The sequence below is a fragment of the Anas acuta genome, chromosome 2 (genome assembly GCF_963932015.1).
Source record: "Anas acuta chromosome 2, bAnaAcu1.1, whole genome shotgun sequence".
Lineage (NCBI taxonomy): Eukaryota > Metazoa > Chordata > Aves > Anseriformes > Anatidae > Anas > Anas acuta.
In genome coordinates this window covers 86,467,376-86,493,601 of record NC_088980.1, presented here as the reverse complement: position 1 = coordinate 86,493,601, position 26,226 = coordinate 86,467,376, and the positions used below count along the sequence as shown (strand labels likewise).

The 26,226-nt window shown below is 39.0% G+C and overlaps 1 protein-coding gene across 8 annotated transcripts in view; it reads left to right on the top strand.

Annotated features, from left to right (window-relative positions):
• GRB10 (growth factor receptor bound protein 10) overlaps positions 1–26,134 on the top strand; it is a 148,561-nt gene extending 122,427 nt beyond the window's left edge. For all 8 annotated transcript variants that reach the window (XM_068671086.1, XM_068671079.1, XM_068671083.1 and 5 more), the window contains 11 exons: positions 4,307–4,422; positions 7,209–7,283; positions 10,785–10,922; positions 11,544–11,654; positions 13,267–13,365; positions 16,600–16,677; positions 17,352–17,468; positions 18,355–18,421; positions 19,420–19,507; positions 22,126–22,219; positions 22,979–26,134. In XM_068671086.1, coding sequence (XP_068527187.1) covers positions 4,307–4,422; positions 7,209–7,283; positions 10,785–10,922; positions 11,544–11,654; positions 13,267–13,365; positions 16,600–16,677; positions 17,352–17,468; positions 18,355–18,421; positions 19,420–19,507; positions 22,126–22,219; positions 22,979–23,125 — 1,130 coding nt within the window. In that variant the 3' untranslated portion in view covers positions 23,126–26,134. The remainder of the gene's footprint in view (positions 1–4,306; positions 4,423–7,208; positions 7,284–10,784; positions 10,923–11,543; positions 11,655–13,266; positions 13,366–16,599; positions 16,678–17,351; positions 17,469–18,354; positions 18,422–19,419; positions 19,508–22,125; positions 22,220–22,978) is intronic.
• Positions 26,135–26,226: the final 92 nt, after the last annotated feature.

Sequence of the window (26,226 nt, the reverse complement as noted above, 5' to 3'; positions counted from 1 at the left end):
CATGGTGACTAATTGTGCTGTCAAACTCTGGTGTGTGACATCTCTGAATGAATCGGGCAGGAGGCTGATTAGGAAATCAAAAGCTTCTGTTTACACACAAATAACTTGGTAATTAACAATGATGGGAAAAGAGCAAGATACTTATCAGGCTGCATTTATATACATTAGAACCTGCCCATCTTGGAACTCTGGCTCACAGTGAAGCACAAAGCGGGGCCCAAGCTGTCCTAAGAAGTACGGGGTGCAGATTATGACTGCAGCAGCCACCAAACTTTTTCTTCAAGGACCACTCCGGGACTGTCCTCTGTAGGCCATGCAGCCGGGCCATGTAAAAACGTAATGCGTTGCTTGAGGGTGTAAAACAAAGAGTGCAAAAATACTTCAGATACAGATTTCATATGTGCAGTATTTGGAAGATGTGGACAGAGAAGGGGATGAAAGAGTTCATATTATGGAAGAAAATGACATCCAAGTTCTTCTATTCAGGGACCAAAGTATTCACTGTGGCATACACAATAAACTTCAAATACCAACTTCCATGCGTCCACCCAGTTTTTGTTGCAGTTTGAATTTTCTGTTATATGGCTGCACACTTCTAGGTCCTCATTAGCTGAAGTGCTTCCCTGTGTATCTCAGGTACTGTCAGATCAAGGTAGTAACCTGTCTGCACTGGAGGTGAAGTTACCACTAGCTGTCTGATGTTCCATATTTTTCCCTCTAAAAATAAGATTGCTTATAGCACATCTGGTGTAGCAGAAGTAAGATGCAATGACAAGTAGGTATTTAGCAGTGTGGAAAGAAAAATGTTTCCAGAGCAGCGAGAATCCTGTGTTTCTAGAAGACATATTTCTTACCTGCGACATCCTTGCTGGAATAATGCTGTAGGTGGTAATCCTGAAGCCCACCGAAAGAAGCTAGTTCCTTTGTTAAGTTCACTATCATTTTTTTCCTGGCCTTTCCTTATAGTGCTTTCCAAAGAGCTCAGTTTGCAGAACCAGTTCATCTTTTTAATGCTGGGCAGATAGAGGACAAGAGTAAATCTTTGACGCCAGCTGTGTAGTTATCACTATGGTGATCCTCTAGGTCCCAATTTTTAAGGAACTTTCATCTGACTGGTTTACTTTGCACGCATAGTCGATTGTCTTCCAAACAACACGCGTGCTTGCAAATAACTTCAAACAGCCATTGGGTCGCACACATTATTTTTGTTCTCACTGGAGGCAGTGGTGTGGCAATTTACCACCAGACTCGCTTGGATTTCATGTGTAAATGATTCCTGCTGCGCTTTACCACTGGTATCTAAAATGCTTTGTGGTCAAGATCTAAGCAGTCTGCAAAACTTGATCACGCTATTTGGTTTGTAGCTAGACATATACCTAACCTTAAAACATGGTATGCGCCCTATGTGCTACTCCATTCTTACCCATCATCAGTTTAAGATGGGGTTATAATACAGATATCTGTATTGGACATTAACAGAAATAATAATAATGAAGACAGACTGTCATGATAGTATGCATCTGGACATTGAAAGAATCCCTACCTACAAATCTCATATTTTCAGCTGCAGAACTGACTGTACATCTTACCTAATATACTTGAAGCAGGAAAGAACAGTAGTAGGGATCTGAAATGTATGTAGGGTTAGAAGAAGGAATCATTGCACAGTTTCATACATTGATTTCCTTGTTTCTCTGTATTGAATTTGACTTGCCTTAATCTGCACAAATTAAAAGTGTAACAGTTAGACATTGTGCTTGCTAAAACAGAAAACAGGGTGGACTAGTTCACACTTTGGTCCACCAAAAGTGGACCAAAACACTTTGGTTTGTGTGATTCTCCAATTGGAAATTTTGGGACATGACTACAAGTTGTTCAGTATGGCATCCATCTCATTTTCCCATCTTGTATCAGTTCCACAGTTCTGTGTAAGTCTAGGTAGTAGTACAGGGCAGTTTGGGGGGAAAAAAGAAGCCTGTTCTGGTCCTCTGTAGGAAGTGTGTAGAGGAGACTGAGTTGAGTCCATCCAATAAACAGAAAAGGAGACATTTCTGGTCACTTTAGCTGCAACGACACTTGAAGACAGACTGACTCATTGGACTTAATAGACTGACATCTGTGCTGCTGGTTTTGTAGCAAAAAGCTCAAAGCAGGGCTAAAGTTGAGCTGCTGGCATGTCAAGAGGCGTTTCATTCCACTTGCAGTAACCAAGTACAAGTTAGCGAGATCTTCCCAACTGTGCAACTAAGTGCAACTGTACAACTAAGTAGTAGCAAACTGACCAGAACTACCTTCTTTTTTACATGCACTTGCTATATAAAGTTGCACCTTCAAGTTGGCTGACACCATCAAAATGAAAATTCAGCATTAAATCAGCAGGCACATCACTACAGAATCTCAAAAGGATCTTGATCTGATGAAGAAATACCTCTAGGTCAGTTAATATGAAGCATCTACTAAACAGTCACTGGGTGTATTTACCCAAACTAACAATCAAAATGCAAAACAAATGGTTGTCTATACTGCAGTTCCTCAAGACAGAGTGAACAAGACATGGTTTGTCCCTGCCTCCACGGGAATCATCTTCAGTGTGGAAGGAAAGTGAAGATCTCCGTTTGGTGAGATAGCAGCAGCAGCTAGCAGCAGAATGTGGTCTTCCAGGGTTTATACTGTGATGAAGATTCCTACCAATATAATTAAATGTTTCCTGGGGCAAGGGTAATATAAAAAAGAGAAGGGCCCTCCACCCTCAAAATCACCCCATCTTCCTCATGGTGTGGAAAGAGGAGATTTGACTTAAGCAGTTGCCTAAAACCACGACAGTAGCAGTAGATCAGCAATGATACCTGAAATTTACCTGTGAAGCCTCTAGATAATGCGGAGGTTTAGGTGATGGAGGCTGAGGTGGTGCAAAATGTCCTTAATTAACTAATATCAGCAGTAATATTCCAGTGTACAGTAGTCAAAGAACTAACCTTTAAAGTAGAGTTGCAGCTAGTGCATTAAGCAGCAGCTCTTTATGGAAGAGCCACCACATACAGAATATCTTCAGTGTTAACCCCTCGAAACACAATCTGTAGCAAGGCTGGACATTGCAAAACATGGTAAATTCTGAAGTCATCAATAAGCTTGTGATGACTGACAGTCTAAACACAGATTTAAAAGACATGGGATCATTCAGAGAGAGGTTAAATTTTCAAGGAACTTATGTCAGTTTGCCTAGTTGAATAGTTCAGGTGACTTTCGAGAACTTGCTGCTTTTGGAGATGCCAATTTCTGCTTGCTCTGTATCCAGAAAATACCCCAAGGGAACCTGGGTGGCAGCCTGGCATTTCATATCATGCAAATGCAAGGATTCCTCAGGAATGGGAAGCAGGGCAGGGACTATCCGAACTTCTTTGGCCAGCAAGTTGCATGGGGTTTGGATAGGGCTTTGTGAAAGTTATTTTTTGTTTGACCTCATTTTTAATTCCCTATTATAAATGAGATGAAAGTTCTGACTATTAGACTTCTGAAAAATACCTACATATTTTCTTAGAAACTTTTGAAGATTTGCCAAGATAATGATTTCATTAAGCAGTGTACACTTAGGCTAGTTGCCTTCTTTTGAGTAACTGCCTTCAGTGAATTGGATTTGTTAAGCTATCTGTTCATGCTTTGATGTGTCATTCTTTTGACCAAAGAAGTAGTGGTTATGGGGAGTTACCTTGTAACCAAATCTAGAGCAGAAAATTGCCCTGTCATGTGTACAAAACATTTGTCTCTGTCAGTATTCCTGTAAAGTAGATCCTGTGACCTCTTTCATAATAAACCCCATTGTCTAGCATCTACAATAAAGGCCTGAAGTTCACCTTGAAATGAACTATTTTTATAGAGTGTGGTCAAATAGGACACTGTATTTCCATGCTAGCTCAAGACCTAACAGTGGCCTTTCCACAACTTCTTGTCCCCTAAAGTCTTTCCAGTTCCACAAGATACAGCAAATACCAAGGAAGAGATTAGCGCATATGATTTAAGCTACTGCCCGGCAGTGAGGCGCGCAAAAAATCTTGTTCTTCCCTTTCTCAGAAGTCCATACATACGTAGCCCTGATGCAGGAGAACTCTGCCATATAACATTAAACTTTGTAATGCTTAAGCTCTAGTTCTTTTAAACACCTTATGACAGTATGTTTTGAAAGCTATAAAATGTTTTGTTAACTTCATAAAAGGAATTGCACTGAGTTGTTTTACTCATACTCTTTGGAAGCTGGTCTTGCTTCTTCTGCTGGTTGACCATGTGTTAACATTATGTTCTTTCTCCACAGAGAGGTGCTTGGAAGATCATGAGCTCATAGTTCAAGTCGAGTCCACAATGGGAAGTGAAAGTAAATTTTTGTTCAGGAAGAATTACGCAAAATACGAATTTTTCAAAAATCCCATGGTGAGTCTTATTACTTAGCTGTTTACACCACAGAGAGGGATGGATTGCAGTAATAGTGCTGGGCACTGTTAGGTCTTAAAAGATCTATAAAGAAAAACAAAAACAAACAGAATTCTTTCCAAAGAATTTTTAACCAATGTTTAAATTCTTTGGACTCTGTTCCCAGCCTAAAAACCTCAAGTGTTTTCGAGTTACCAAATATAGTTGTTTCAAAATGGCTATTGCCATGTTGGAGAGTGACCAATACAGACAAATCTTTATTGCTTCAAGTAACCAAGCAGAAGTGCAATTTTCTCATTATCTTCAAAGCTACTTGATTTGATGCAAATTGATCAAATAGTATACAGTATCCAAACCTTTTAATTTCTTGGGGTAGTACTAAAGGAAACGCCTCTGTGTAACCCCTGAAGCACTTGTTACATACAAGGAATTTCCAGTTTGTCATTATGCATGTTGAACATTGTCTTCCATATGGCTGTGCTTTACTAGTGTGCTCTGTCTTCTTTACTGATCATAGTAACTCACCCTCTCATGTCTATCCATGTTTGAAAAGTGGTAGTATATATCATCACTGTACTTAACACTGGTTTTGTAGTATCCTTAGAATGTTGTAGTGGTTCCAGTGTAGTTGCTTATTTGGGGATTATTTTTCAGATTTCATCCAAACAATTAAGTGGGAACAGGCTAGTGATGTAAACCTATGTCAGTTGGTGCAACCCATCGAGACAGTAGAAGGGGCGACAATCCAGTGAACTAGGTTAGAACGGATTTCGGGTCACTCTGGCATTTCTGGTGCCAGAATGAAAAAGATACCTGAGGTTACATGAAAACTCATCACTGATGTTGGTGCAGATGAGAAATTAATTCCTTTCCTCATGGACACTAAGGCACAGAGCCTGCATCCTCACATGTTCTTCCACGTACGTTTGTCAACTGCTAGTGCTCGTTTCAGAACCTATGCCTTGCCTTACTGCTTGAAACATTTGTGTACACAGAGTGCTTGTAATTGTGCACTTCTCTTGAGCTTCCCATGTGATAACCTATGAACATCTGAGAGCTTTACAGAATGTTTGGTATCATAACATCTAGCACATCAGTTTAATGTGGTATACTTCAATTAATAACTGAGTATGGGAGTAAAACCCAGAATGCTTAGCATTCAGTCCCAGGCTCTTGCAGTCAGGGAATAAATCATTCTTTGGGTTTAAGAATGCAAATGCTTCCTATCTTTTGCAGTAGTTATTGCCATATGGCACTGTTTCTACTCAAATAAGCTTGTAAATGTTAGCTTTCATAATTCATTGTGCAACCTACCTGGCAGAAGGGTGATTCCTCTTCAGCCCTTCTCTTTGTGCCTTAAAGACTGAAATGTATATTGCCTGAAGAGTGGTGAGTGTTCTAATCTATAATAATTTTTGTTGTGATTCATCTTATTACAGTCAGTCATTATTTTATGCCAGGCATTTCTGCATGTCTTTATGCTTCAGATAATGTTTAAATGCCTCAGGAATGATTTAATGTAATTGTTGTCTATAGTAAATTCAGTATATTGAATTACATAGGCGTTTTTAAACATGGTAAATGAAAAGGAGAACTGGAGGAAAAAAAACTGAAGTCAAGTCATCTGTTTAGCAGACAGCTGTCTGACCTTCACGATGTAAAGATTCAGCATGAATGAGATACTGCATAGAGTGCCTGAAATATAAAAGCTCTTCAGAAGCACCTTGTTTCTGTGTTAAGCAGTATTTTCTTCTGTGATGGCAGGATGGGAGAGAAGGAGGTAGATGTCTGCTTTGAGATTATTCAAATCTAGCATCTGAAGCAGGGAATGCAACACAGAGTGTTCTGGCGTAATTATTGCACATGTCCTTTTAAAGTTTTTAGTATTTCATTTCCTATAACATGTAGCTGACTGATCATTACAAGAAAAAATACCAGGCTCTGTTATGTTGCCCTGAAATAACAACATACAGGAGTAGATTTTGCAAAGGACAGATTGAAGGGTTTGAAGTCCTGAGTATAAATGACTGTTGAACAACCAAGTGAAAGCATCAACAGTCACACATGAGCTCTTCCTCATAATTAAAGGCCGTGAATGGCAATTCATGGGGAGCGTTCTGATGGAACTGAGCGGGTTTGAGGTTCAGGCAGATGCAGCACTGAAGAACTGTATTTTGGATAAAAGGAGAGTACAATCAAAGGTAAAAGTGATTGCTGGAGAACCTGCGGCATCCCCACCTGGGATTCCTTTTAATGCTTTTTCATCCTGTTTACCCCTCTGTGAGGTAGAGAAACCTCGTTATTTCTCCTGATCTGCATCTTCCACATGGCAAGCAGAGTTACCAAGAGTTTGTTCACCAAACAGCCTTCCTGGAGGGGGAGGGAAACCAAGAAATTTGGTGGCAGAATGTGCAATAAGCAAGGAGTCATTGAGCGCCCAACCTGCAGGATCATTCTTCTTCTCCTTCCCTGGAAAGTAAAGGCTGTTAGAGATCAAAAAAAAGCCCTTAGGAGAAGAGGAAGCATTGATAAAATGCACTTATGAAATACTGTGTACCTGATACTTAAAAATCCAAATTCTGCCTCCTGGTTTATGGCTTTTGTTGAGCAGAAGGAAAGGAAGAATTTCTCCTGAAAGCTCTAGTATTATTTTCTTTAAAAGGGGATCTCCAAATTGATTTAAGAATGAAAATTTCACAAAATTGACTGGAAGAAAATTCTACTGATTCTTTATAAGTGTTCAATATCTAGTGTGACTTCAACTTGTCTTTTCTTTTTGTCTCTAGAATTTCTTTCCAGAGCAAATGGTTGCCTGGTGCCAGCAAACAAATGGCAGTATTCCCCAGTCACAACTTTTGCAGGTACTGTAAGTTATCTATATGCACAAGGTTTTGGAACCGGAGGGGGGAGGTTGAGGGGAAGGAAGGGAGAATTCAGTGGTCTGGAAATAGCTGATTGGAGAAAGACCAGCGTAGTTAGTTAGCATATGTCACTAACGATGAAAATATCTGACAGAGGTCTAACCCAGGGGCACTGAGGTGTAAGTTACAAACAGGAAGTGTTCATAGCTATATTCATAAGTATTTGTTCCATTATTATCCAGCTTTTTCAGGTAACCACTCTACAGGAAGCCAGTGGCAGCCACCTCTGTGTAATGCTGTCCTGTCCACTTAAAGACACAAAAGAACTCTCTTTCTCACCTTCTCTAGTGTTTTTGTGCTAGTGGCTGCCATCCCCTTGCTGATTTCTTTCATTAGTTCAGGTAGAGGTCCTAGTTTGTACTTCAGACACAAGTCTGACATGCCAGGTATTTTTTTGAAGTAAATGAAGTAAGTGCAGGTAGTTACAGAAATCTAGATGTATCATTTGTTTCCTGAGTAAATGCTTGAAGCTCCCCAGGTTAAATTGCAGGTGTGTGTACCTTATGTATGTATGTTGGTAGAGTTGTGTAATCTGTGTGGCAGTGGCATGTCCCTGAGTTAATACTGATGTTTTGATGCTACTGCACAGTTCCTTGCTTGCTCATGAAGGAGCTGTGGTGCAGTCGGCTGACCTCTAAGGATGGTGCTGCAGGGTTGCCTCCCTGGCCAGTGTCTCATCCACTTAAACCTTAAATTTAAGCATGCCAATCTAAAACCCATCATCTAAATCTTTTTCACCTTAGTCATTTGCTCAGCTCACAGATGTGTTGAGGCCAAATTAAAACACATTGTTAAGGGCTCTATTAAGAGTATAATACAGTGATACCTGGAAGACAGTACTGTGAATAACGCAGGAAAATTACAAAGCAGAAAGCACAAACATAAAAAGAAAGTACAAATACAAATAACAGATTTTAGCCTCATTTCTATCATTCTGCATATTTGCAAATACTCATTGACTATCTGTTTAAGTAAAACAAGTTTCTACTGTCTTTTGAACTAATGCATTCATTTTGACCTGTAACCACTTCAGAATCTATTAAACACTGGCTCCAGGTTCACCAAAAAGAGTTTAAACTGTTTGCGTGCACTTTCGTGTGGGAAACAAAAATCAAACCAGTTCCTGGAATTAAAAATGAAAGTCACATGCAACGAAGTTAAATGCCCTTGGTCAACTTTGCACTCGTACTTCCCTAATTGGGACCCTGCTTTTCATGGCACGTTAAATACTTATAGAGCGGGAACCTCTCCCTCATACTGCCACGCAAGTACTTCATGGCCTACTTACTCGGTCTGGATGATCTGCAGGGAAGTGGGCCAGACAGAGAGAAAGCACTTGGAATGGGCAAGCACTCTTTCCATTGCTTTATCTAAAATCTGGTGGTAATCGGGAAACCAAAGTGGTACGAACAGACATTTCCACAGCCTGGTAGGACTAGAGGTCCCTTGGACCCTTTGTCCAGCAGTATAAGTGGAGATTCAAGATTGCTTGTTACACAAGAAGCGTGACTCCATAAAAGAGGAAGATGTTTCTGAAGAGGAAAAAATGTGGAACATAGTGCAAGTTAGTCAGTAGTGAAAGGAAAACCATACAGCATTGTGAAATACAAGAGTTTGCTTCTGGGAAGGTTCAGTTAAGGTACAGTCCTGAAAAAGCATGACTCATGGAGGTTAACAGTGCGAGAGAGCTGGGCAAAGAGGATGGATACATTCTCTTTCGTTTACTGTATAACTGTAAAAATCAATCTTACTTAACGCATTTATATTAAGTACCCTTTTCTTTTTAAAAACCATACAACTATTTTGTCATAATTTCAGTGACAGTTGTAATTTGTTGAAGGTAAACTTCCTGCAGTCTAGTAGTCATTAAGCATGTTGCATCTGAGGCTACCTCAGACATGGAGTGCACTGTTTTTTTAATTACACAGGAAATAGGAAAGGACATTAAACATCATGTCAAATATGTACTGCATTAAAAGCTATTACTTCTAGTCTTAACAACAGCATTAATGATGGTGGTGTCTGTTTTCTCTAGTGTCAGTCTTGCTCAGATATGCAAAAAGCATGCATCTTAGTTTACTGTTGGTTCAACTAGCTGGACTATAGTTTTTCTGTCTCTCTAGAGAGAATATTTTCTCCCTTTGTCTCTTCCTTTCACAGTTAAGAAGTAGGTTTGTAGTACAAATAGCAGGAAAAGTGACTGTTCTCTTCCGAACCGTTTTTTGGTTTTGCTTTATTTTAGCACTGTCCACCAAGTAATACAATTTCCAAAAATTTCAGAGGCATCTAGGCCAACTACACTTACGGATTTTTCTTCCTGTTATTTGAATTTATTAAGACTTTGGTATTTAACCTATTTACTAAGCCCTCTGTCATTTAAAAATCTAGCCCACTGCAGCAAGGGAACAATCCATCAGCTGGCTAACCATAGTTATTACTTCCTTCCTTTGACGTATTGCAAATCAAATGATTCCATATGTGATCCCTCTAATTATGTCAAGAACTTAACTTACATACTTCTGGATCTGGAAGCGTAGTCTAATTGCTGACATTTATTTTACTGCTCCAAGTTTCCGTTTGAGTTAAATACTTTTGTCTGTCTTACGTCTTGTCCTGGGGCAGGTGCATGTGTACTGTACAGGACTTTGGTGTGGGAAATCCTGCAGTAGGCTGTTCCCATTCTAAAACTTCTGGATAAAGTTGCAGATTTTGGCCAATGCTTCCAATTTAGACTAGTTGGCAGAATTGTTGTGGCGAGGCATTGTTTTCTTCAAAGAATTAATAAGCTTACTTTGTGTCCCTGTGGGCCAAATACAAGTAGAATGGGGATACAGATAAATGGTTAGCCTTTTGGACATGTAAGTATCCACACAGAAAACAGGAAAACGTCAGTGCATAAACTTGAACCGATTGTTTTTACAGCACTAGAGAGATGTACACTGGAATAAATAGAGGAATTCTGCCCAAGAAACATGCTATTTAAGGCTCCTGTTTCACGTCTGTATTCAAACCAACCTGCCTGCAGCTGCCACTGAGGGGCTGCTGTCCTGTGCTCCTGGCTGTGCAATTGAATTACCTTCCCTCAAAAGTGAGCAGAGGCTGGATGTCTTGGCATACTTCATTTATCTGTCAGGACAAGTCTACTTGGGTTGGGGACAGTTTGAACAGTAGCTCAGCTGGCTTTGCGTCACTGAAATTGCTAGTTGTGACACCAGGGAGGTGGCAGGAAGAGTTAGCCAGACAGATGTGAGGGGAGGAGAAGGAATATCCATTGTGGTTGTAAATCAGTTTAAACACATAGGTCATTTTAAGCATAATGTGAAACCGTGGCCAAAGTCTGTGAAATGACTTGCCATTTGCTTCTCTTTTCTGCAAATACAGTGCCAATTTTATGATAAATGTGTAGGACACAATCATCACTTACATTTTCCTCTCCAACAGAACTTTTTAAACTCCAGTAGCTGCCCTGAAATACAAGGTTTCTTGCATGTGAAAGAGCTGGGTAGGAAATCATGGAAGAAATTGTATGTGTGTTTGAGGAGATCAGGACTTTATTGCTCTACAAAAGGAACTTCAAAGGTAAGATTAAAAAAGAAGTTGCACATTACTAGGATGAGAAAGGATTTTCTTCTTTTACAGTGTTTTTTTTTTTTCTTTCTTTTAAATATCTGCACAAAGTGTTTCCCCTTTTTATTGCATAGGGAAGGATAAGCAAGCCATGATTGAATGAAAACAAGTCCTGGGCTCTCAGTGCATGACAATAGCTTTGTAATATTGTTATATAATAAAATCATACTAGCCAGACAGCAGAACTGTCGTTGCTGAAGTCACCTTAACAAGGTTAGCAAGAGAAATCATACTCTCTAAACATGTTGTTCATGAATTTATTTTAAATGATACTTTAAACAACGTTTTGCATTATCTAATTTTCAGATTTCCCAGAAGCAATGAAATAGGTTATGCCATTTCCAATTCAATGTGTTTGAATAAGTATTTTGTCAGCTTCCCGTATAAAACGCCTTCGGATAGGAGGCTGATACTTGAGAGGCAATGTGCAATGTCCACTTCAGGCTGTCTGAGAGGAGCAGAGCGTTCATACACTGCCCTCTGTTGGATGTTGGTCTTTAGAGACAGCAAAGCTTGCAGCAAGGTGTTCCAGAAGCTTATTCTTACATGTACTGTATCCCGTTACTTCTGCAGGAGCCAAGACATTTGCAGTTGTTGGCTGACCTAGAAGACAGCAATATCTTCTCGTTGATAGCAGGCAAGAAGTTGTACAATGCACCTGCAGAGTATGGATTTTGTATAAAGGTAAATCTTCTTGTGAAGTTCTTACAGAGTGCAGGATGGTGTTGGTAGTTCAGACCCAGCCCAGCTCAATGGGATTTGTGTGTAAAACTCTGCAAGTATTTCTGTCAGGAAGACCTGATCTTTAAAGTCTTTCGTTTGGCAGGCATGTCCTGTGAATCTTGCCATCATTTTATGTGACACTTTTAACACATTGTCTGGTGCTTCTTTGGATTGGGAAGTTTCTGAGCAGGATCAGCTCAGAGCAGAAGCATGGTGTGCCTGTCAGATGGCCTTGGTTCACCTCACAGATGAAATCTTTTTTTCCTAGTACTCTGACTGAACAGCAAAGTTTCTGTGGCCAGTGAGCACCAAAACTATATAGCAACAAGGATCAAGATCTGATCGGGTGTAATTGTACCATTACTATAGGCCAGAGGTTTGCAGTCTTATTCTTTAAAGTAGGGGCTTGTCATGGAAAATGGAAATAAGAATAAGCAGTTGTCTTTGAGGATTTAAAGAGCCATTGTGCTGATGGATAGGATTGTATTTTTTGCAAGAACAATCAGATCAGGTAGAAGTCTGGAATTTTAGCATTAGGGTTATTATCAGTACTGCCTCCCTTACAGGTACTCTTTCCCTAGTATGTACATATACTCACACAGCTTATTCCCATAGAGGAAGAAGAGTAAAGTGTGGCAGAGTAAGCTATCTTTTTCCTGATTAGATTGCATCCATAGCTGTTCCTTTTATGTACTACCACTGATGTGTTAGTAAAAAAAAAAAAAATAAAAATTACTTCAAATCTCCATCTCACTTTCTGACAAGCAAATAAGGCCATGAGCTGGTGTTATGAAGAAATGAAGTAGCCACCTTCCTAGCAGCTGCTTCAGAGCTAGACAATATGGGTTTGTCTCACAGTAAAGACTGGCTGCAGCACAGATCTTGAACTGATGGAAGCAGACATCTGGGAAAGCACTCAGTGGGAAGAGTCCAGTCATTCTCTCTGCAGAACAGCATCATGGCAACATAGGCATTTCTTGGCTGTTCTGTACAAAGGCAATTGTCTTCCCTACAGATATTGGCCACTCATGTATGGTCAGCAGTGCTGGGGAGCTATGTAAAAATCTCAACGTGAACAGCAGAAAAAACTTGAAACTGCAGGAGATTTTCCAGAGAGGGCAATGACTTTCAGGGAAAATGATAAAATGGTAAAACAAAATGAGGGTATGGAAGGGAGAGATCTGATTCTGTGAGGCTTCAGTGCAGCTTAGGATCAGTTACTGAAGCTTTCGGTCTCCAGCTTGCAACTGGGGCTAATAAAAGTTCTCACAGTTTAAAGAAGAAAATGCACGTGCCTTGGTTCTGGTTCTGAAATGACCTGACTGCCTTGTTCCTACAAACTGCAAGAATTCAAGAGTATTTTAGGGCACTGAAGTTTATCTTACTGGATCAATCAGAGAAAGTGATTTCTTTCAAAACATGTTCAGCTTCCTTTGAGCTTTAATTCAGGGTGATACGAGCTTTCTCTGACTAGTTCTTAGATGAATACTGTAGCTGCTTTTACTGTACAGGAAAATTTCATTGTTTTTGGTTTTCTACTGAATGTAGCTGAATTCCTTCTAATGCTTTATAGCCCAACAGAGTGAGAAATGAAACAAAGGAACTGAGGTTGTTGTGTGCTGAAGATGAGCAAAGCAGGACGTGCTGGATGACTGCCTTTCGACTCCTCAAGGTATCAAATTTCTTGTATGAATAGAGCTACACCTGTAGTTAAGTTGCAGTTGTCATTTTGTTTGTCAGAAAATACCTATATGTTCTTAAGCATTATCTGCCTCCAAAACAACAGGGACAAGAGCAAAACACCAGATAGATCTGTCCCTCCAGAGCTTTCAAACACAGCACTGAGATGAATCCCTTGCACATGTGAATTAAGTATACTTTCAGGTTTTGAGTCAAATTTATGATATGTGAGTGAACTGACAAAATTGCTTAACAAGGTATTTGCAAGTATCATAAAGAAAACATTTTGGTAATGGCAAGAGAACATCTCAGCTAGAGCAGAGTGCTATCGACAGCATCTGCATTTTTTTCAATTTTCTGAAGGTTCAAAACCAAGTTCAAAACAAATAACAAAAATAAGCCATGCTGTCTCTGGGTGAAAGTTAATCATATCCGAGAGCAAAGAATGAAATTTCTTGATAACATGGAAGGACGCTTCACAAGATTTTTGAAACAAAATCAGAATAGGAAGAACTGAGGAGAAAGTTGATTATTTTGTGTTCTTTGAAGCAGCAAACTTCCTGATCTTTGTAGGGAAATATGCAGAAGGCTTTTTTTTTTCTTTTTTCTTTTTTAGTCTATCCCTGAAGATGCTGCTTTGAAAACTACCATCACCTCCTTCTTCATACCTTTTTAAATCCTCCCTCATATTAAAGGGAATACAAAAAAATACAATAAATGAAATATGGGCACATGCTCTCTCATGTGTTACCCATTAAAATCTCACTTCTCTTCCATGCAGTTATCCTACTCTCCACTATTCTGTGTCAGTCTAACGCAGAAAATATAATAAGAAAATACAGGCATGTACGAACTGGTACTGCGGTACCCAGTATTAGATACACATCCACCAAAATAGGAATGAAAAGCTTGAGCTCAGCCAGCTTTGGCTCTCTCTATAGTAAACTCATAATTCCAGACCCTTGGAAAGGGCCAGCCAAAAAATCCCTTTGCTGTATGTCAGGGAGCAGGGCCAGCCCCAGGCACTGTGGTGGGGATGAGGCCAGGATGTGGCCCTGCTAGGACACCGTGTCCTGCTGGGGACCGCCGTGTGCCAGGCTGTGCCCAAGATGGGATGTGTCATCATGAGCACTGCCAGCAAGCCACTGGGATGGGGGCGCAGCTTTGAGGTTACGTCTGGATGTGTCTTGAGGCCAGCGTGGGCTCCGTCTGCTTGGCCTGTCTCTCCCAAATGACTGCAGTGGCCTTTCCTGTCTAAGCAGCAGGCAGCACCAGCAGCCACTGTGCTCTGCTCCACTCCTCAGCTCTCCAGCACAATGCCCGCTCTCCCACCAGTCTCTCAGGACCCCGTGCTGAAGGTGTGCTCCCACACTGTGACCTGGGCACTGAGGGGAGCGGGTGTCTCAAAACAAGTGCAAGGTTTTGTCGCTTCCTGCTCCAGGTGTGGCATGGACTAAGAGGAGCTCCAGAGACTGTCAGTGTTGCATGAACATCTTGAATCCCCCACCCATGCACCTTTAAAAACTTGGTCTTGTTAGTCCAGGCCCAAGATGTGACAAATCTTTGTTACAATTACCCGTTCCTCTCCTTGGGTGGGCTATCATGCAAAACTGTGTAAATACAGGGAGAACAAGTTAGACTTGTAGGCCGGCAGGTATGAAAGCACAACTTTAAGGTCTGCTGCCTTTTCTCCATTTACCTTGAATGGTCATCTTTTTAACCAGTGCAAATCTCTTTGAATGATCTCCAAATATCGCCTCATTTAATTGTAAGAGATTCTTTATAAATTGCAGTACATAAATTCCTATTTTTAAGTTGTTACAAAGAATGTGCACTGGCCATAGGTATTTCAGGTATAGGCCAGGATGCAAGAAACAGTGTCAGGTACAAAATGCATATTTGATTTCTGCAAAGTTGATACTTCTGTTGGCCTTCATACTTCCAGTTGATACGGCTGGATCTTTGGTGTATTGACTTGTCTTGGCTCAAATTTAATATACTGTAACAATATGATAAGAATTGTATTCTCCATTCACTTCCAAATGCTTCTTCACAGCTGTCTTTTTTTCTGATTTACATGTAATTTTGTATTGTGGGGAAACTGGTCATACAGAGGATCGGCTAATTGTAGTGACTTGTGCCTTGAAGATGTCATTGCTCTAAAGAAATGATGAATTTAGTTACACAGATAAGCATTCACTAGTCAAGGCACTAATGATCCTGAATGGCAAGGAAGAACCTCCCCAGTGTACAGAGTTAGTTATTCATACTGGACAGGTAGACATGCATCTTTCAGAGAAATCTTTCTTTGCAGTGCTACCTGTGGCAAACACAGCGCTGTATGGCAGTATGTTCCTGTATGCCGGCATCTAAGTGGCACCCTCAGGCACTTAACACTAGGAAAGAAAATGGTTTTGTTGAGCACTGAAAGATGATTAAAAGTGTGTAGTCAGGGAAAAATTAAGGCTGTGCCTCAAGGCTGTGGCCATGACCCTCCTTTTTATTTACCTACAGGTTTAGGTTTCCATAGTCATATGCTATTACCTTGTTTACAATATTGGGTATGCTACTTCACTTAGGGCATTTGGTAAGAGCAGTGTTGATACACTTCAGCACCGTGCCTCTTGGGAAGGCATTCAGTAGGTGTTTTCCTACCATCCTAGCTACTGGTGTTTCTAAAATTCATCTTGCTTAAGGAGGAACATGACTGTTAATACGTTCACTGTATAAGGATGGGAAAAATACCAAAAGTGTTCAAATGTATTAAAACAGATAGTGAATTAGAAAGCTTCCTATCTTATATCATTATGAAAACTGACTTCATCTTTGTATTATCTCGTACAGAACTTCTAATGCAGATTTTTTAAAGTTCACATTATTAGAGGGTTAAAAGAAGAGGAGTTAGTATCTTTATTTGTACCTTGAGTAAAAGCTTGTATTGTGTAAGGATTACATGTTGACAGTTGAGAGTGCCAGAAATGAGCTGTGTATTTTGCTCAGGCTTGTAAAAGTGCTGTCTTCTAAATAAAGTTTTTGTGCATGTTTACTGCTCTATTGCCACCTGCCAATCACCATGACTCAATGCAAATTGCTTTGGGACAGCTTCAGATCATGAAAATAAACCGAGAGCACCTTGCTCCGATGTAAGTGGTGTTATGGAATCACTACAGATTTTTTACCTAGGGTGTACCTTTGAATAACAGTTTATTTGCATTTCTGTTGGCAGTATGGAATGCTACTCTATCAGAATTACAGAATTCCCCAGCAGAGAAAAGCCATGCTTCCACACTTTGCCACTCCAGTAGTAAGTAATGAACTTTGCTTCATTAATGTATACTGTTTGAAAAGATGCGTTTGCTTTTGCATTTTAAAAGTGGAAAATTTTACATTAGGAAATGTAAATTGAGCATTATGTAGCAAATCAATGTAAAGTTCACGTTCTGTCTAAGTACAGTTTATGTATCTGGCTCTCCACTTATCTTAGGCTTACATTATCCACATGATTGAAAAATCTTGGATATGCCAGGCACTTTGAGATGTACAGCACAGAGACATCTGGCTGTCCCTGCAGAAGCCAGCTTAGGTCTGGCAAAACTCACTCTTAAATCTCATGAAATGTGTTGGGCCAAAAGCTGACTGTTAGCTATCTAAAATTGAAGATGCTATATTTGGATCCCAACTGGCCCTGAAAATGACTGGAGTATAGTAATAGGGCAAGTGGGCAACTTTATTCTCAGACTTTGGATCCTCTCCCTCCCCTGCCTAAAAGGAAAAGCCGTGTATTTCTGTGTCTGTGAATGTTTTTCAAGGAAGAAGAAAAAAAAAAAAAAAGAAAAAAAAAAAAAGAATAGCTGTTTTCCATGCTGTGAAAGGATAGCTTTGGAAAGTCTTCTGAAACCGAAACATTTTGAAATGAAACTCTCTCAAGTTGGTTTTTTCTTTCCCTGTTTTTTGAAACAAGTGAAAATTCCTTTTCAGAGAAGTGTATCTGAAAACTCACTAGTAGCAATGGATTTTTCGGGGCAAATAGGAAGAGTTATTGAAAATCCTGCTGAAGCACAGAGTGCTGCCTTGGAAGAAGGACATGCTTGGAGGGTAGCTATCTTCTCTTCTTTTCTATTTTTGTAATCAGTAAGTGTCTGTTGAGAGCCAAAACACAGAGTGTGCTATGATACTAGTGCAGTGCTGGTCACAGTATAGCTTAGCTCCGACCTGAAACAATCACACTGCAAGCATGCAGATCTGAAAGTCAATATCCATCTTTAGCAAAACTGTCACATTCACAACAACCTTCTACCACTGCTTCTCTGTCCCCCTAGTGTCCAGAGGAAAGTTGAGGGGGAAAGCAGACCCACCAGAACTTTACTGCCAGTTTGCAAAACCAGTCTCTGAGGAGGAATATGTCAAATTAAATGCTTCCCCACATGGAAGAGGCTGGGGCTCTGACTAATGGCTTGCTCCCAGTAAGTTTAATTGCAGAATATACAAGAGGCAGGACCTCTTGCAATGAAAACTGATGTAACTTGTTTATAGTGTCTTGTGGACAGACAGCTGCAGTACAAGTTTTCCCACATGCTCGTCTCTTAGGGAATAGGAGTCATCACTGAAGCACTGGCTAGTGCTTTATGTACGGGAGGGAAATACTGCTTGATTTACCAAGTGCCTGGTGTTTTGCCTGAGCAGAAACATGTCAGAGTTTTCTTTTCTTTCTGTCATTTTTTCTTTCTTTTTCTTTTTCTTTCTCTTTTTCTTTTTTTTTTAAGATACTGAGCTTTCATCGTTAACATCTGGCTCATGTTTTAAGCCAACTGAACTGAGCTGCTGCTTGTAGATTAGCCCCCTTCAAAGATCTTTTTCTCATCCTTGCATTAAACTTGCCCAGCCCCCAGTTTCCTGTAAATTAAATCTGTATTGCATGTGCACTAATTCTCTTCTGTTGAGGTTTTAGCGTGGATTTAACGTTAATTAATTTTCTCTATAGAAACGTAGCACAAGAATGAACATCTTGGGTAGCCAAAGTCCACTCCATCCTTCCACACTGAGTACAGGTAAATTCTGCTGTTTTGTAAGCATAGTGTAAGAGGCCTTTATGGGTAAATAAAAGATAATTTCAAATGAACACAGAGTGCAGCTGTGTAGTATTAATGCCTTGATATGAAATACTATGTTTTATGTTTATCAGTACCTTCTATGTCATTAGCATGGCTATGCATATAGACATACTAGAAGGAACTTATTTTCCTTTGAAGGCACGCTCAAGCTTTTCTTAAAGTTTAGTCTTTTGAAACCCAGATTTGATGAAAAGTGAGACTACATAAATGTTTCCAATTAAAGAAATACAGAATTCAGTTCTTCATTTTAGACAAGGAAAGTCAGTGAGTGATCTGCTAATCTTTAAACATTAAAAACGAGTCTTCAAAGTAGCATTACTTCCATAATAATTGAGTAATGTAAAGTACAGACACCTGTAAGCTGTGAGCATCCCTGGCATTGTAAATTTAATAAAGTAATAGGAAATTGCATATTAATATCCTGGAATTCTTAAGAGGCAACACAGGTATTCTGTGTTTTTGTTCTGTTGAATAGAAATTAAAAATACCATTTGAAAAATAATAAAACGATAAACATAAAAATATTCGAGGTTAATTCCACCCATGAATGCACAAGCTGAACAGTAAAGTGACTTAGTTCTAACTCGTTAGCTCGTACATTATATTTTAAGAGTTGTTTAGACCCAACATTGTCAAGATACTGTGAAAGGGCAATGTTGTGAGACATTTCTCTCATTAACCTAACCATACGTCTGCAAATCATATAATACATGGAGATAATGCCTGTGTACTTGGAATAACAAGTACATGTATATGCAACAGCTGGTGCATTTTTTCATATTGATTCATTTTTTATATTGATCAATTAAAGCTATTTCACATTCTGCAACAAAACTATACCCACTTTTAAAATGTTTAAATAAATATTGTGTGGAAGAAACTGGTACACGTTCCTGTTTTTAACCATTCTCTCTTTTCCCTCTTTTCACCTCCAGTTATTCATAGGACACAGCATTGGTTTCATGGCAGAATCTCTAGAGAAGAATCTCACAGGATTATTAAGCAGCAAGGGCTTGTAGATGGGTAGGTATTCCTCTTATTTAGTATTTATCATTTCAATGGTAAGCACTAGAAACAAGAACACAACTTCTGCTCTAAGGGTTTTCAGGTTTGTGAGCACTAATGAGTATCCTGATTCTTGAGCAGTCCCATTATAACCTGCCTGGATTTCAAAAAGACTGCAGGATGTGTTTGTAGGAGTGGGTTCAAACTCTTCATCTGGAAAATAAAATATTAAGAAAACACTTTTTTTTTTTTTAATTTTAAAGAACGTGAGAATATTAGAATTTGGAAATAATTAACTACTGTAATACGTATTGAGGAAATATTTTGGGGGCAAAGCTGTACCTAGACATTTACACACAAATTTGTAATCAGCTATTTGTACTCTTTTGCGTATATCAGAGCAGTTAATGGCAATTTCTCAATATTTTTTTATGTTCTAGAGGAAAGAAATTAAAGTACCCATTGCTCCATTTCTGTAAATTTTCTTTAGCTGAGATATAAGTATTTTCTGAGAATCCCTCTTTCAGTTATTTTTAAGTAGTTATGGATATTCTAGGGAAATCTCTTAAACTACATTCAATAATTAATTACTTGTAGGATGGGAAGAACATGGTTGCCTTCAGTTCATGAGTTTCACTGCTGCCAGGGTTAAAGTAGAAACTTCCATGTGTCTTCTCAGAAGACAAACCTCTCCATGGCAGGAACATCACTGATCTTTTTGATTGGTAGCTTGCAAAGAAGGAAACACATTAGACAAAGAGTGCAAGTACACATTCATCAAGCAATGGATTTTTATCGTTCTGTATTTTGGCCAGTGTTTCTGGGCTAAAGCTACTAAGACTTGTTTGAGGAACGATTGTAGCTAGCAGGCCAAAGAAAGCAAAAGAGCACAGCTGAAGGGGCACACATCTGATTTGTTGAGTTGCTGGTTCTCTTGTGCAACAGAACTGCTTAACCATCTTGGGCCTATTTTGACTTGTTGTCTTAGGAATCTAGTAGCCCATCTTTCTCCAGGTTTTCATACAGTCTTTGATGTCTATGAGACTGTTAAATTTGTGCTCCAGCCAGCTTGCTTACTCACTGTGGAAGACTAAGGTCATTTAGTGTTCAGTTGTAGTGAGGTCAGTCAGTAGCAGCAAAGGAACTACTATTACCCATGTGCTCTGAGCTAAGGATCACAGTTTGGGGGATAGTAAAGTTTTAGCTCTGTTTTCCTGATGGGTGTTCTTGAACAAAGGAAGCTATAAAGTGAATGCTGAGGAGGAAGAGGGAAGTCTCCTGACGGTTTGTGTAACATGTCCAGTGATGTAAATATGCCGCTGGTGCTTCCATTTTTTGATTGCTTCTGGAAGCTGTTATGGAAGGTACATCTATATTTGCAGTCCTTGTTTGTGCAGACAGGCTGTTGCTTGCCAAAGAAGTTGTGTAAACACTTGCAGGGTCAGTTGTGCTCAGCTTTGCATTGTGCCCCCAGTTTATGGTACCTTGCATTATCTGCAGTAGCTAGATGGAAGATAATTTAGAAATATCTGCATGAGCAGCTGCAGTGTCCATAGGGCAGATAAGATCTCTTTCCCTGGGATGAATCCCGATGTGTGGAGTCTTCAGTCCTTTTCCACGGGTCTCGACTTGCTAGGAAGAAAAAGGAATGTTCAAATACCAAGCGTGTTCTCCAGCAGTGGCACAACATGCCCATGTCTTAGCACTGGAGTGATCCTGGTTATGATGGTGCATTTTTGTGGTATTGACATTGCTCTATTGGTTCTGAGGACCTAGAGGAAGCTTTTGGGTCCATAAAATACAAGCCGTTCTTGCAACTCTGCCTTGGAAGAGTGTGTTCCTGGCTTAGTGGTTAGCCATTAAGAGGGCTTGAGGCCTGCCCAACTACTATGCTTGGCCATCTCACAAATCCGCTAGCGATTAGCACTCTGGGCCTCACGCCAGAGGTATATTCTTGTTTCCTGTGGCACAAAGAGGTTTTCCTTCCTCAGTTCATAAATGGTAAGGGAAGGACACATTTTTTGACTGCCTAAAATATCTACTTTTTTTTTTTTTTTTCCCTTTCCAAAATACGGATTTAACTATTTGAGTTAGGACTTCAGTTTTGTGGGTATGCTTAAAAGCGACAGTCACGCAGTGTATGTTTTTGCTAGCTATACTTCCTAAAGTATATACTTTTCCAATGATGCTGAGACAAAAATACTGTGACTATTTTAGAGCAAAATCAGTGTTCGCTTTCCCCATCATGATAGTGTGGATGCTACTTAACCGACAAGTCACTTTAAGAAAGTATCAAGCTGTTTCTGTGGAAGTAGAGCCATTTAGCTTAAATGTAATTTTGCTAAAAGTAAATTTCTGTAAACTGATGCAAGATACTGGAGAGTGGCAACAGATTCTCATGTATTAAAAAACAGAAGCTTGATATATACATAAGGGAAGAAATACTGTCGTGTATCTTTCACTTTTTCTTCTTCTGTTAGTGTTGCATAGTCACCGTATAAAATTGGAAAGCAAATTGCCTGTTAATGCAGCTGAAGAAGGGTTAGGCAATAGTACAAAATAACTTAGTACTTTTGATTATTTATGAAAAAATGAATTGTGATATTAATTGTGTACTTAAAAATGTTCTCTCCTAGACTATTTCTTCTCCGGGACAGCCAAAGCAATCCAAAGGCATTTGTACTTACACTGTGCCATCATCAAAAAATAAAGCATTTTCAAATTTTGCCGGTAAGTAAATAATTTTTAAATCATTAAAAAAAAAAATCAAATCATAAAGCATTGTCAATATCTGAAGAGGCCTCCTTTTAATTACAGATGTAATAAGCAGGCATGTTTCCATTAAGGATTATCTTTCTTTAGATTTGTCAAATGTCTGAATAAAAATCCATCTTAAAATTGCCTAGAAAACTAGTTTAAGTCACTTAGGTACAGAAGTAATACAACATAGCTTGTTCTCAACTGCAGCAACTCCATTTGTCTCAATATCACTTAGGCAAACTTAGAATAACTTACAGAAACTTTTAAAAGTTTTGTTTTGCATGTTATCCAATAATGCTGAGCTTAAAATAATGTTGTGCAGAGATATTGAGAACTATTTGATTTTATCTTGACCAAAAAGAGCAGCAGAAGTTTAAGATCATACAGACCTGTTTATTGGTACAAACTCTCTTCTGCTGTGTTGCTTGCTAATTCTGCAGACAGCTATTGACTATTTTTGTGGTAGCTTTGTATTATGTAATGATGCTGTCTCTACAATTTAGAAATTACTCAGCCCACCAGCTTTCATTTTTATAAACAAAATACTTCAAGCTGAGTTAACACAGTTTTTTCCTAGTGATGTGCCTGGTTTCATGCATAACTCTGGGCACTAGGTTGTTTGTGCAGTGCCCATCATTTGTCTCACATCACACGCTGTTATTCTTCATGTTTTTGCCCTGCTTGCATCTTTTCATGTGCTAACTTGAAAAGGACGTTTTATTTCCCCAGTGTGAGGATGATGGACAGATATTTTTCAGTCTGGATGATGGGAACACCAAATTCAGTGATCTAATCCAGCTTGTTGAATTCTATCAACTAAACAAAGGAGTCTTGCCCTGCAAACTCAAACACCACTGCATCCGAGTGGCCTTATGACCTCAAATCTGACTCTCACTGAAGACTGGATTTGCTAGAAGAGTAATTGTAAGAGAATGTTGACACTGGGGAATTGGCAGATTTGTAAGTTGGTAGAAATAAATAAAAATATTATGCACCTTGGGACTCTGAAAGGGATGGATTCGACAGGTGCCAACAGACCGAGATTACTGGTTTGTCTAACACCTAAGAGCGGTTGCTGCTGAGTGTCCCAGCATCCCAAAAATGGGGGGAGGGTCTGTAAAACCATTAGTAAATTTGAAACAAAACTGGAAACTATCTTGGCTGGGCCACTTAACAGGAACAAGTGTGAAGAGAAACCTTTGAAAAGAACTCTTGCCCTGGAATAATCTTGACAATTAAGACTAGTGTGTTTACTTTTTGTATTGATCACTTTTTTTGCACTCCTACTTTGTTTCGGATATTGTATGCAGCCTATATTAGGAGCTGATGTGGCTTTTAAAATTCATGCAGGAGTTGGGTATTAATCTGCACCCTAAGATGTATGGAATGCTTCAGCCTAAAAGGATCTAGAAGAAAATCAAGAAGTGTGTGTGTGTATGTGTGTGCACGCGCGCGTGCGCCTGCCTGTGTCTCAAAACTTCTCTGGAGACCTGAGGTTCGATGATCTGCAGATGTCTTTGAAGAAGCGATGAGGATACAATTCTAAAAGAACATACCACCATATGTGTACTCTTAAAACTGTTGACTTGTAGCATTATGGCTGTAGTATGTTGGTGGCATATTAGTGGCATCCAGTCATGCAAAGACTGTATTAGATTCTATGCACAAACTTTTATTATTGAAGTGGTGGTTTGTTTTTTACAGCCTTTTGACTGTTTTCCTGAGGAAACTTATTGTTACTAAATAGAATAGGACTGAATGACAATTGTATTTGAAACCACCATTTTTTGTGAGAAGATTCTTCTGCGGGTAGTCTTAGTATGACAAACAAACAAACAAAAAAAAACAAACACAGTGTTTTTAGCTTTATAGCTCCTTGAATTTTCAGACTGTTTCAAAGAGCTCTTTCCACATTGTAAAGCTACAGTGAAACAAAGCTCTCTTGGGGGATAGGGCGCAAAGAGAACTATACCCCTTCTGCTTTCTGTAGGGCCATGAAAGTTTACATGGTGAGAAAGAACATACTGGGAATGGAAGCTCATTTAATTGTGACTGGCATTTGTGAACTAGCTGCTGGCAATATCATCCATCGAGGTAACTGGTAATTCCCGTGTCCTACACACTAATGCACGCCAGTACCTACTGCAGACAAGCACGTCTCCTGCTCTGGTGCTGGTTTGTCATCAAAAGTACCTTATTGTTAATGTTTAAATCAATTATTTAATGTTTACACAATAATTCTTTCTGATGATAAACCAGTGCTAAAATTAAATGAGTCCCACGTTAATCCTCCAACTGCAAATATTCTTCGAGCAACACGGTCGGTGCAGGAACTGTTACTGGATTAACTTTCCAACACTTCATGCGTTTATCCATAGCGAGAAACACTTCGCCCTGGGAACTTCCAGAACATAGTGCAGAACGGAGCATTCTTGAGATGGTAAATGATTTATGCAGACTAGTTTGCCATCCTTACTGATGTTTGCCACTGGGTTTGAAATCTTAGCCATCTGAAAGGGTAAAGAAGGAAAAAAATTCCACACCTTTAGGTCTTCATGTAGTGTTGAGAATAGCTTAAGACAAACCATAACCTGCCTGAGTCGTCCATATCAGCTTATAACTATGTCAATGGTATAGAAACACTGTATTTTAGTTTACAGAACACATTTAGTATTTTTTTTCCATTTAATGTCTAGATATAAAAATGAAGAAACTTGATTTTGTTTTTAGTAGAAGCCTTTTTTTTTTTTTAATTGTACATAGTGAAATGAGTGTTCCTGCTTTCTAGACAATGTATTTTAAAACCTTGAAATTAAGCTAACTTAAGTCTGACTTCACTTTGCATGCTTCTATTTGGCCCCTATTAGGAGAAAAAAGATACTTGTATTGACTACATTACCAGTTTAATAAGACCATTTATGCTGTAGTTTTAAGTTTTTCTGTTTACATAGCTTAGTGACGGCCATGCATTTTTCCCAGTAGGCGGATAGTATTTGCAGTGTTTCATATTTATAAAAAACAAAAAACTTGCATCTTATTTAAATTGAGAATAAAAGTTTGACTATGAATCATGATTTTTGTATGTAGATGGTTGACTTAGTATTTTGTACTTTTCCCAGCTAAAGTGAGCTGTTTTGAGAAAGTGACCACCTTCAAAGTGGCAACAATCTTACTTAAGCAGATCACTGCTTTGTCTTCTTTCTGCTGGAAAACAGTCAATGCCACCTTAGTTTTCCAACAGATTCAGCTGGCTGCCAGCTCAGAATACCAAGGACTGAAGGACATTTGACTCTTATTTTTGTATTTAAATGACATGAATGTAAAGGGGATGCTCAGGGTTGTTTTGGAGCCTGTTGAATTTTTATCTTTTTGCCTGTGATTTTATTTTCTAAATAAATACTTCATGTAGCAATCTTGAATATGTTGAGAAGGAAAATGCCAAACCATTTTGGTAATGAGGTTACTAGTTAAGTTATGTTACGATAGGTGTTAAAAGTACAAAAAAACTTTTTATTTGTTAATTAATCTTGAAGAAACACGTGCCTCAGTTTAGATGTTTTGTCTTATCTTTTCTGCACTAAATACCTGACAGTTTGACCAATCAATGCACCTTTCCAGTGGCAAGACTTGCTTATCGTAAATTATATTGTCACAATGCAAGATTTAGTGACTGTAAAATGGAATAAAGTTTAAAGTTTCAGGGAATGCAAAAGGTATTAACTTAAGAGACAAAACCTTTATTCAATATGCTTTGCTTCATACTGTAAATAGCTTTTTGGCTTGTGAACCTAATTGTAATCTTTCAGGTATTTTTGTACAAATAAGGGACTGATATTCTGTTTCTTGTAATTAGAAATAAACGTTAATACAATGCTATTCATTTTATATTGGAATGAATGTCTTCTGTTGGGTGTATCTCTGTACACAGCATGTCTCGCCTTAATTCAGGGTTATTTGGGGTGAGTTACCATATTAAA